The 12283-nt window shown below is 46.0% G+C and overlaps 1 protein-coding gene across 1 annotated transcript; it reads right to left on the minus strand.

Annotated features, from left to right (window-relative positions):
- Window positions 1-7589: 7589 nt before the first annotated feature.
- Window positions 7590-10495, minus strand: MAPK1IP1L (mitogen-activated protein kinase 1 interacting protein 1-like). Its single transcript, XM_009322916.1, has 3 exons — window positions 10435-10495; window positions 9178-9891; window positions 7590-8717 (listed from the first exon to the last, which is right to left on the minus strand). Exons 1-3 carry the CDS (start codon window positions 10456-10458, stop codon window positions 8706-8708), a joined length of 750 nt encoding a protein of 249 aa, XP_009321191.1. The 5' UTR covers window positions 10459-10495; the 3' UTR covers window positions 7590-8705.
- Window positions 10496-12283: the final 1788 nt, after the last annotated feature.

Below are 12283 nucleotides of genomic sequence, written 5' to 3' on the forward strand. Positions count from 1 at the left end.
CGCCTTGCTCTAGCGCTAGTGAAAAATTCAACGCAGAGGAAGGTTGAGAACTTCAATAACTCAAGTTTGATGGTAAAGAAAGCAAAAGCAGCAGCTAAAGAGCATCGGTGCTCGCAGCACCATCCCTGCTGCTCACATGTACCTTCACGTGTACGAGCAAGTCTGGGCTTGGTCGCTTTTTCCTGTAGCAGCTCCCTTTTATCCTTTTATTCTCTCTTTATAAAGCACAAAGCAAAACTCCTGCCTTTGCAGCTTCCTTCTCCTAGAAGAGAGAGTACCGGTGCGAAATTGCAGCTCCTCCAGCTCTCGCCTGCTCTGACAGTGCCAGGAGAAGGGCAAGTCCACCCCCAGAAAGCTTCGCACAGCTTCCAACGCCAATGCAGTAGACGAGCAAAACCATGCTACAGTTTGAAGCTTTTATGTTATTAAAGATGAATAAGTGAGAAGCACTTTGTGCCTGACGTGCCAATCTAAGCATTAAGTTGCTTTCTGAGCGTTAAATGAGTCTGGTAGCAATTTGCGTCAATAGAGGTTTACAAAAGTCCTCAAACCCCCCCTGGCTTTGAACTTAATAGTGACTACCTCCTCCTCCTCCTCCTCCTCCTCCGCCGCCGTCGCTGGGCAGCACGCTGCCCCGGGGCCCTCTAGGGAGCCTTTTTGTCCTGACGTTATTAAATAACGGGATGGGAAATCCCTACAGGGATCCCAAACGCCCCTGGGGATGGGGTGGAAGACCCCCACGGCTCCTTGCCACCAAGAAGACAAGGTCCCAGTGCTTTTCTTGGCCCTGCTCTGCTCTCGCCCGAACACGCAGCCAGCTCATTCAACCTTACAGCAAACTAATCCAGCCTAAAAAGCCGAAAGGAGTAGCGCTGTGCTGCAGGAAGGTCTTGAATCAGTTTGAGCCTGCCCCCACCAAAGCCCGGGCAGGGGGACGGGACGGGACGGGACCCTGTTGTCTCTTTGGGCGCAGCACCAGGAGACGCAGGAGGCAGGCGGAGGGCTCACGCAGCCAACCTGGCCCCGGGGGCTCCTTGCCTCCAGCTGGCCCAGAGACAGCTTTGCCCCGGGAAAGATGCTCGATAAGGAGAGTAAAAGCCCTGCGTGACTTACGGGGTTGGAAAGAAAACGTGAAGGCTAAAGGAGGAGAGGCCAGTTCAGCCTGATCCAGCAGAAAGGCAGCTGCAATACCAACCGCTCTGACAAATTTACTTTAAAAGAACTTTATTACAATGGCAATTTGTGGCTTTTACCGTAGCTCAGGAAACCAGAAGAGATGGGAAAGGGAAGAGCTTCGTAGGAGTCCCGGGCAGGTTAGCAGACTTTCCTTCTTTGCTGCGCTGCTTTCGATACTAGGTTTTTGCAGAGGACAGAAATTCATTCTCCTATGAAACCTCACCCTACACGGGGCTCAGAACCCACTCTCGTGTACAGCATGTTAGTCATCTTCTTGCGCAAGTCAAACCAAACGCAGTTTAATGCGAGCCTGTGCAAAGAGGCGAGTTCTAACGCCGCCTCCCGAACGGCACTGTAAGTCACTGAAACGTTGCTGGCTTTCCCCCCTTTTTTTTTTTTAAGTTCAATGCTAAAAACAATCAATGCCGAGGGCTCAGAGCAGCACCACTGCCCTCTGCTGATGGCAGCAGGACGGTGGATGTGCGGCTACCAGCTCGGAGAGCAAAAAACCAGAGGGGACCACATCGGGCTTTGCTTTCACACAACAGTCGTGAGCTCATTTTTCCAGCATCCGATTTTTCTTTGAACCACTCCGAGCGGTTTTGGCTCGGTGTCACTCCACAGACGCTGTCTTTTTAGCAGCCACTTACTCTGACGGCCAGTACAGGCCAACAGGAGAGGATCAAGACGAGGAGGATGGCGGTGGCGGCAGCTCAGACCTACTGATGTGACCATCCCCATATTCCAGGCTACGCGGCGCGCTGCTCACGCTCGCCTTTCCGAGCGGGAAAACGGGGACAGCATCAAGGTTGAAATGCAAACATGAAAGCGTGAAGTGGAAGCTGCTAAGACTTCGAAGTGCCTGTGTTAAAAAGCTTTCAAGATAATCAACTCTGACGCCGTCTCCTTGAGGAGCGCCGACCAACTCCAGCTTTACACAACCCAACACGCCGTGAGAACAAGCACCAGGATATTAAAGCGTTAATTCTTCCCACTTCTAAGCAAAACTTAAAATAGGATATTCTGCCACCTTCTCTGTGCTGGAGGGTGTTGCCCTGTAACCGAAGGGAATACGGGCAAATTAGAAAGCACAGGATTCAAAACCCCTTTGAACAATTTCTGTCATACAAAGCACTATATAAAGCTTTTCACATCATGCAGATTAAGCACATTCTTGTGAAGAGGCACCATGATACAGTTGTCCTTTTCATTATCTGTTAACAGCTTAGTAAAACGGAGTATCCTGACGGATCACCCCATGTTAGCACGTTACTGGGTTCCCATCAGAAGCCATAGACCTACCCCAGAACAACACTGCATTAATTAGCCGGAGTAAGCCCAAGAAGCCACAAATGAAATCTGCGGTCGTTTGTCACCTCCTGAATTCGTTTAAAGAAGGGATAAATTCCACGTTTGCTTTTAATCAGACACGGAGCAGCGAATTTCTTTAGAGTCATGGGGTGATTCCGGTGGGAAGGGACATCAGGAGGTTTCTAATCTCTGCTCGGAGCAGGGCCAGCTCTGAGCTCGGCCCAGGCTGCTCAAGGCTTTATCCAGGCCGGCCTTCAAAACCTCCAAGGATGGAAACTGCACAGCCTCTTTGGGCAACCCGCTCCGACGCTCGACTGTCCTCACGCTGAAAAAGTTTCTCCTTATTGCTGGTCTGATTCTCTTCCTTAAACTCATGCCACCATCCAGTTTTGCAGCAATACAAGCTGGGGTTCGCTTCAGGACGTGATCTCCACCACCAGCAGGAAGTTTTCCTCTTTAAACCCAAACTACAAATAATTCCCCCCATTTCACGCCGAGGACACCAGCCCCAGCCTAAGTGTCACTCAGAAACAGCTAGTAACAGGGTAAGGCACAGCAGGGCACCCGACTTCTACCCAACCTCCCCCCAGGATCCAACCTTTGATAATTTAAATAGCTCATCCTCCCTGGGATCCCTCTCTAGCTCAGAGGAAGGAGTTTCTCTGGAGAGCATGAAATTAAACGCTTACGGTGGACACGCGCTCCAGCTCCTCTTCTGGATGAGCATCCTCCCCCCGACAAACAGCCTGACACAAGCGTCTCCTCACCAAGGCCACGGGCCCGTTTACACCGCGCTCTCCAGCTTTTTGCTCTGCCCCATGTCAGCAGAACTCTTTGTGGGATGCACGCGGGGTCGTATCAGAGAAGCTACCGGGTTTAAAGACAGCTGGGGTGGCGGCAGAGGGACGAGGGGCGAAGAGACAGGGAGATGTAGATTAAGCCATCATTACTGCCAAGCCAGACAAACGCAGTGACTGGTGGCACAGCTTGATGCAAGAGTTTAAGGGCTAAGCGCTACAAGAATTCCCTCTCCTAACCACAAGAACGTGAACCTGCAAAGAGCAGGCAAGATCTTGTGCAGACAACAGAACTAGGAGCCGAAATGAAACCCAAAGGCGTGCCAACCCACTTCTCGGCACGGCCCGGCCCTGCTGAGCGTCATGAGAACATTGGAAAGAGGACAGAAGCACAGGTACGGCTATTTTATCTCTCAGTCTCTCATTTAGCAGGGAGGGTACCCTTTGGAAAGCGATACTACAGAACTGAAGCGTTTGTAATATTACGTTGGCTACCCCTTATCTAGGTGTAACTTGTAACTTAACTATAACTTATGATCTGCTGCACGGAGGATACAAAGTCCCCGTTCTGCTGTCTTCACTGTCATGAAACGGGTCAGCGTGGACAATCAGCGGATCTCTGAAACAAAAGTACCTGCTTTCAACAGCGTACCGCCTTGGTGCACACACAGCTTTTAACCTCGGCTTTCCCACACACCCGAGAGATTCTGCAGGCAAGAGCGACCAAAAAAAGAAAAATTTACCTTGCTGTTACCAGCTTACCGGGCGCGTGCACACATGCACGTTTTTAGAGCAAGTTAATTCAAATCCCGCTGAATTGTGAGGGCAGAGGAAAAGTTATAGTTGATCCTCCCACTACAACCACCTTGAAAAATGTATTTGGGAAAACCGGATCCAAAGACGAAGCGAAGGATGCAGACGCCGCGTCTGTCTAGCCATCACCCCTCTTCAGACCACGACCCTTGGCGCTGCAGCCCCCGCCCGCGCACCAGCAGCGCATCCACCCAGGCATCGGTGGCTCCCGGGTGGAGCCCAGAGCTGGCGACCCCCAACGTCACAAATACCCACAGCCACCCACAGAGCACGGCCGGATCCAAGGCCGGTCGAGGTCTTTCTCTAGCTGTCAGCACGCTACCTTGTGTAACGCGGGGACAGTTAATCTTGCAGCACGTAGTAGCTGATGAGAAGCTTATATTGAAGTTGAAGCTTGCATTTCTTGATTTGCCAGATGACGCTTAACTACTGATTTATTACGTGCCTGGTGAGTAACGGCTGTTGAAGCGTACGGCATTGCATTCTAACAACTGGAATTTTGTGCTTAACGTCAGAAATAGGAAAGCCACTATTAAGAAACATACGTTATGAAAAGTTTTGTCCTTCCTTAGATGCCTAAGGGCTCTGGCTACACAGAGGCTAAAGACAACCTTCGTGTCAACATCCCACCCTTTGGACAGCGTGGGGGCAGTTTTAAACAGGCCGGGCAGTGAATCAATGCCCCTGCACAGAAACGGGTCGGACCTCGCCTGGAGGGAGTTTAGGCGCCCGCCTTCACAACAGTAGGCCAGAACGAACACTTCCTACGTCGTGGATCGAACCACGCACATACTCGCCGCGTTGCCAGACCCCTGGAATAGTTTTGCAAAGCTAAACACTCCCCTAAGAATTGCGTAGGGATCACTTGTCAGATGCCCCCTCCCCCCAAATCCGATCCAAGTTGGTTTTGGGTCTGCAGGGCAGTAAGCAGTTAATATATTTGAGCTGCAGACCCGTGTCCTCATCTCTACCAATGCAAAAGACAATTCATATGAGGAATCCAGAGGAGCAGACAATCCCATAGCTGAACACTGTCAAGACGGAGCACTGGCCACGCATTGTACTGTTCGATTAACAGATCCAAGGATTACGTTCAGGGCACGTGGCCTAAGAGCAGCTTGTTTTCTAAGCCTTAAAGTGGATAAATACTTTTGTTTCCACTCTTTACCGCTCGCTGCTGCCATTTTCTACCTTCCTGAAAGGGTGAAGGTAGCAGCATTGGCCAGCTCAGTGTGAAACCGTTCTGCAAGCCACTATATATGAAGAATGTAAACGTAGAGGTGAGCGATGCCCAAACTCTGTAGTTCACGCTGCTGCCAAGCCCTGGAGTTTTGCTGTTATCCACCCGATCCCATCAAACTCCCGATAAGCATATAAAAACAGTGGTTTGCGGGTCACTTACCACATCCACGTGTGTCAGTCTAGCACAGGACTTGTTCACAGCCAGGAAAAAAAAAAAACACCACACCACACTCTTGCCAGGTAAGGAATAAGTCCCATTCCTCCCCTAGAACAAGCAAGATCAGATCTTTTTTCTCTTAATTAACAAGGCAGTTTGTGAACAGGCAACACCCGAGGCTGACGTGCCACAATATAGCAATGGTCGCATCCACACTTCAGATGCCTTATGCACAGGCTGCAAAAATCACAAAAGGAAGAGGAAAAACACTCACAGAAGTCAAGCAATTCTGATTTTATATTGGGTCTTTGCAAATCAAGGACGTCCTATTTTTACTATTCATTCAAGGCAAAAGTCTACACAAGCATGTCAAAAGCAGTAATTGAAAAACAGTAAACACGACAGTCTTGAAAATACGTTTAATGTCTAATCTTATACAAAAGTGACAGCATTTTCAAAAAAATATCAAATCCTGTATTTATAGCTTCTCACTATCATACAGCAATATTTGTTTCATCTAAAGAAAATACAGCAGCAGGTGATAATCTATACTTTAAAGATGTGATTGCTTATATTTCATATTGTAAACAAATGCAGTATGTCAATCTCAAAGCACAAGTCAAAACGAACTTCTCAGCAATTTAACTCAGATGATGCATAGAAATGTACAAATTCCATTGCAAAAGCTTCAGGCCAGAAGTTGCTCACACTTGACATAACATGTGATAAAGTTACTACACGGTATATAGTGACAACTTGAGTTTTTACACAATAGATTAACAGGTATACCCTTTTCACTGCTATGCAAAGAACTTCGCTCACAAAAACAAAGGGGTTATGAAACAGTTTTCATGACCTCAAGAAATACGAATATACATTGAAAAACATCCCATATATACTGAATTTTAGCCTAAATGTTCCAGTAATAAATCCTGCCTATTTCAGGAAGAACCTAGAAGTCTAGTTACTTTTACAAATCCCCTTTCCAAAAATCATTACTTGCTACGTTTGCTTTATCCTTTCCTACCTCTTCCCATTCCCTGCAAAGACATATGGCCAGTGCAACTTCAAACTGGAGTGCTGCTACTGCACGGTCCACCCATTTGGAATAAATGCTTTCTCCTTACACGGATTTATAATCTAAGGCTGCAGGTATCAAAAAAGCACTTGAGCAAATGTAGTCGATGTTCTCTTACGTTAATTTTTAATTAGTCTTGCCAAGATCTAAGCCAAGTCTGTTGTGGGGGGGGGACACACAGGGGGAATGTCAACTGGGGCTTGTTTAAGGTTAGTGAAGACTTGCACTTTTGGTTCCTATTTCTAGGGTTACAGATGCTAGGTTTTCAGCTGAAACGTTAAGCATTTTTGTTCAGCTCCAGTACTGTCTTCCTAAAACAAAAAATACACATACCTTTGCTATCAGCTTTCAGGACATGAGATTAAAACAGCCACAGCTAAGCTGACCGCTTTCTTCTGCAAAAGTATTGCAAGGACTTCGCCATAAAGGCTAAGACTACTAACAAGCATCACCACCAGGTCACCCCATTTGTTTTTAAGTATCAGCAGCTTTCAGATGAGATTAAAACAGCCACAGCTAAGCTGACCGCTTTCTTCTGCAAAAGTATTGCAAGGACTTCGCCATAAAGGCTAAGACTACTAACAAGCATCATCACCACCAGGTCACCCCATTTGTTTTTAAGTCCATCACATGCGCGCAGGAAGCCACGATAAGGTACTGGAAGAGAATTAACTCGCTTTCACGGTTCCATGATACAAAGACTCCCTAATGAGCTACCACGTTAAGCAAAATTTGTTCCTAATTCTACCTACAGAGGCTAAGTTAGGACATCCCCAGCTGGGGATGAAAAACTGTCAGGACTAGGCTACGAAGTACCACTACGAGTGCCAGAACTCCTCACTGACACGTGGCTGTGTGTCTCGGTAATGCTAAACTAGCGTTGCAGCAAACCCCTTGCATGCTCTTTGCACAGATATGGCAAGAATACGAAAACTGAACTGCAGTGCCCCTTCAGAAGGGAGACAGCTACACAGCAGCGCACAGGCTTCTAGACATTCCAATCGCTCCCAAATTACACTTACTCGGTGAGGTATGCAGACACCTAGCTGAGAACAGAGGACTTCTCCCCGTTACAATACTCAGCGGAGCCCCAGTGAGACCTCCTCGTTCTCAACTGTGGCGAGAGGGATCTTTGTAGCTGATAGAACTAAATGCCATGCCAAAAACTGCCGGGAAGGGAATTGTCAGGTTGGGCTTTTTTGATCTTTTAAGCTCAAGTTCAGTTTCTAGGGACTCTGAAAAAGTCTGCCGAGTTTACACGACTCGGCAGCAAAGTCAAATTTTAAATGACTAGAACCCAGGTTAGAAATAGGGAAGTACCTTACCTAAGTGGGAATCAAGTTTCTCTTTACATAGACCAAGCCAAACTTCCAACCACCACAGAATGAGAACTGGCAAAATGATGTCCTCATTTGCATGCATAAAACTCACATTTGTTGATTCAAAGTTAACTGCACATCCAGGTTATTTAATTTGCACATCAATGCCTGTTTGTGAACACGAACAGTGCGCTGACAAGTCAGACCAAGTATTTCGAATGCGTATCTTCTCTTCCGTAGTCCCAGACTGAGCAATTGTTTTGAGTATATACAAAATGCTGAGAAAACCTTCAAGTTCACATGCTCTGTCTCTTTAGTTTGAATTACTGTAGCATGGTCAAAAATTAGATTTCTTGACAAAAACCTTGAAACACTTTTTATTGACATTTTAGAACAACCTGAAAAGAGGTAAAATACGCCTATCCATCCATTCAGTGACCAGCACGAGTCTGGCAACAAGACTTAAAGCATTCATGGAAATTTAAGAATTAACGTTTTTTGAAGTCCTCGGGCCTGATTCTTTATAATCCTTACTTGACAACTCCCATTTTTCCAAGGAATACTTGCCAACGTAAGAACCACAGATGTTAGTTTTATTTCTGCTCTTCATAATTCATTTTATTAAACCAAACAATTATGCTAGCATATGAGCAAGGTAAATTTACGCAAACTGCTCCTTCATACCTCAAATGCACATACATGAGGCAAGTATTCTTCATAGCCCCAAACATTACTGAAACAAAAACTGTAAAAATCTCTGCAAGTAGTGGATGAAGGTGGAAAGCTACAGTATTTTGTTGCCCAGAATGTATTCAACGGTAAGGCTGCAAGAGACAATAATTCATGGTCAATACAGGCTTTTCACAAAGCAGTTAATTCACAGTTACAAAAATTCGTAATTAAAAGCAGATTCATCCTCACAATTTGTTATTCCCTCCCTATGTGCCCCAGAAGCAATCTCTCTAAATTACAGAGACTAGAATATTTCCTCTTTCAGAAATCATTACAAGGCTTTCCCACCTTTTTTGCCTTTTAGAGAAGGCTTTCCAAGTGGTGGAAGACCACTATAACGTGATGCTTAGACACACTCCAACTTGATACAAGTTCACTGTTCTAGTACATTTAGTTAAGCGTTTAAGAAGCTGGCTACTATTCCACCGACTACAGAAGACAGACAGATGTGCCGAAATTCCTTACCTGCGCTAACGGGTCCTATGCTACTAAACTTCCGCGCTTAAAAGTATAACATTTTAGAGTAATTCAAGACCAAAATTAAATACTCACATGGGGACCACCAGGCATTGATGGAGCACCAGCAGGACCAGATGGCACTTGAAAAGGATTAGGGGGCGTAGGATATAGTCCTGGAGCTGGATATGATCCTGTGGGTGGAGGAAATGGACCTGGCGGTGAAGGTCCCCATGTTCCAGGTGGGACCGTACCCCATGGTACTGTTGGCGCAGCCCCTGGAGTCTGGGTAGGAGTGGAATATGGCCCTGGGGGTGGATATGGCATGCTAGGTGCAGGATACTGCCCTCCCATTGTTGGTCCCCATGCTCCAGAGGGCATGGATCCCCACGGCCCAACAGGAGCAGGAGGTGCAGCCGGCTCTGTTGGACCACCGTAAGGTCTTGGAAGCTCTGGAAAGGGCATATTTGGTGGAGGATATTGCCCTGGTGGGACAGGACCTGGCACAGTTGGGGGTGGATATGGACCACCAGGAGGAGGGCAAGAGGGTCCAGTAGGAGGAGGAGGAAATGGAGCAGGCGGTCCAGGGGGCATTGAAGGATACATTCCTGTTGGTGGAGGTCCAAATGGCACGCTGGAAGCGGACGTATTTGGTGGCAGTCCGGTTGGCGCCGTAGGGGGAGCGCTAGGGTTGTTCCAAGGATTCGAAGCTGGCCAACCCTGCGGTGGCTGACCAGGCTGTTGACCGGGTTTTGTACTGCTCACTTTGGAGGTTTTAGCAGGCGACTGATCTGGTAAAGCATCTGCCAACTAAAAGATAAAGCATCAGTGAGAACGTAAAATGTCTACTGGACTTACTAGTTGCAGACATTCACCCACTACGCGTATATGTTTCAGTTGCCAAAATGGGAGGAAGAGAGCTCTCTGTTGCTGTGCACAGATGATTACATTCGGTTTTGTGCAGCTTCTATCATTAAGGTAGAAGAGGCATTCTGACATGCTGCAGTTTGAAAACCAAAGATAAAAGGCGACCTACCACACAGCAATAAGCAATTTCAGTGCAAATCCAGAAAGAAAAGGTTTTCATAGATTTCCATTATAGCTATTCTGACACTATTAAAGCGCAACTCCTTTGTTAATATCACAGCAGAAAAGAACCCACAAGGCACCTAGCAGCTTCGTATGTTTAGTCCACAGATTGCTACATCTACCCAGAAGGAAAACACCACAACTGCAATACAGAGGAAATCGCCTCTCCACTGTGAGCTCCCCTTCTTCTTGAAAAAGCATGTCAACTTTTAGAATGAAGTAACACAACTGGCTGATCTTCAGGAAATAAAAACTGTTACTTACCGAAAAATCATCAGTTCCAGACATTTTGCTGAAAAGTAAGGTAAGATAAAGTGAAATTTGTTGAAAATAATAGAAGTATTTCAAGCAAGAGTTCACGAGACAAACTCTACATTTGTCTCATTCAAACCACAGTAAGCGTTGAACTTCTTAGCAGTGGCCTTGTTTTAATGACTCTGGCCCATACAGACATGTGCTTCCCAAATACTTTCCTCTCGATACAAGTTCTCACGAAAAGGAAAGTCTCCAGCCTCTACCTGTCTCATCTCAGACAGGACCGACAGATAATGTAAGTGGGTCACATTACACTAAAAAAATATTTCAAATATTCACACCAAGTAGGCAGCCTACCCAGACAGTGATGCCTGTAAAGTATTCAAGGTCTTTTCTAAACTGGGACTCAGAAAAGTTATGGCAGGCTGCTTGCAGGCGAAGTTAATGCACCTAAAACAAAACACGATTAAATCCCCATGCAGATCTTACTGTCAGAAATAAAAAAACCTATAGTTTGCTGACGCTTTACCTCCAATTATTTCAGAACATACTAGAGGTAGTGGATGCTCTTATTTACGTTCACTGACTCCAGCTGGCTAGCCTTAACTGAAAGCAGGTATGGCAAAGGTGTCATTAATACATACCTAACTTCTAACCTCTCAACACTTACAAGAAACATTGAAAATAGGGACCAGTGAGTCACGTGCTATCTTTTCATGAGGGCAACTACTGCACTTAGAGCTTTCCAGAGCTTCACCACAACAAAAACTGACTGGCTTTGTCAATCTTTATTAGCCAGACAAAAGGGCAGCTGTCACGTCACAAACCTGAAGTTATCTTCAGTTTGACTAACTGACAACAAATACTGACTAGAGGTGAAGAACTCTTGAGAGGATAACCAAGAGCAGGTGAAATAGCTGGACATGCCCCAGTGCAGCCAGAAGGTTTTAGGGGAGAGTAGGAGATAGAGAGGAACATAAGAGGAGGAAAAACGCAAACTATAAGTCAAGAGTACAACTACTACTGCCAAGCTGACCCCCGCAAAAAAAAAAACCAACAATCCTTATTCTTCCTTGTTGATGATGAAGACCTGACTTTTAACACAGAGACTGGTCTCGGGGACGGAGGTTTGTACACATAGCCTATGACAAATAGGTTTATAAGCTCCATTAGATTATAAATTACGTAATGCAAACAGCGCATATATAAACCAGAGTCTTCTCTGAAACTGTGTTATAAGTTTATTACTATCTACACAATTTCCTCATCTTAAGACAGTACTGGATCAGAGCAAGGGGCCATTTAGCTCAGCATCCCATTTTATCTTCAGCAATGACAGTAGGGAAGAACAAGAACAGGGATGACACCCCAATACTTCAATGATTCCAAGCTCAGGTACTTCCTAAGTTGTAGGCAACGCCTATGGAATAACAACCCTCAAAGAATTTCTTTGCCACAAACATGTCTAGTTTCCCCCCTCGCCCCTACAACACCCATTGGCGAGGAACTCCACAGGGCTGCTATTTGTTATACAAAAAGGCACCTTCTTTTTGTTCTAAACCTGGATCTTACCAGATTCAGTTGTTGCTCCTTCATTCTTGCAGCTGAGGAAATCAGTAAATCTATTCTTATCCACTCTGCCCATGCTGCTCATTATTCTACAGATTTTTACCATTTTCTTTTAGCTGTTCCTTCTCCAGGCTGAGCTCTACCTTATTTCATTGACCCTTGTGCAGCAGCTGTTCCCTACCTTTGATTATTCTCACTGCCTCTCTTTGAGGCTTTTCCAGTTCTTTTGTATCTTTTGAGATGAGTGACAAGAAAGAACCACACAGAATTCAAGATGTGGGATAACCAC

This window comes from Pygoscelis adeliae, unplaced genomic scaffold (genome assembly GCF_000699105.1).
Source record: "Pygoscelis adeliae isolate BGI_AS28 unplaced genomic scaffold, ASM69910v1 Scaffold314, whole genome shotgun sequence".
NCBI lineage: Eukaryota > Metazoa > Chordata > Aves > Sphenisciformes > Spheniscidae > Pygoscelis > Pygoscelis adeliae.

Bases quoted from the DNA above. Each gene is read 5' to 3' on its own strand.
- MAPK1IP1L (XM_009322916.1), bottom strand. From the start codon at position 10,458: ATGTCTGGAACTGATGATTTTTCG. The intron at 9,892-10,434 runs GTAAGTAACAGT...TTTATCTTTTAG, and splicing joins CTGGAACTGATGATTTTTCG to TTGGCAGATGCTTTACCAGA.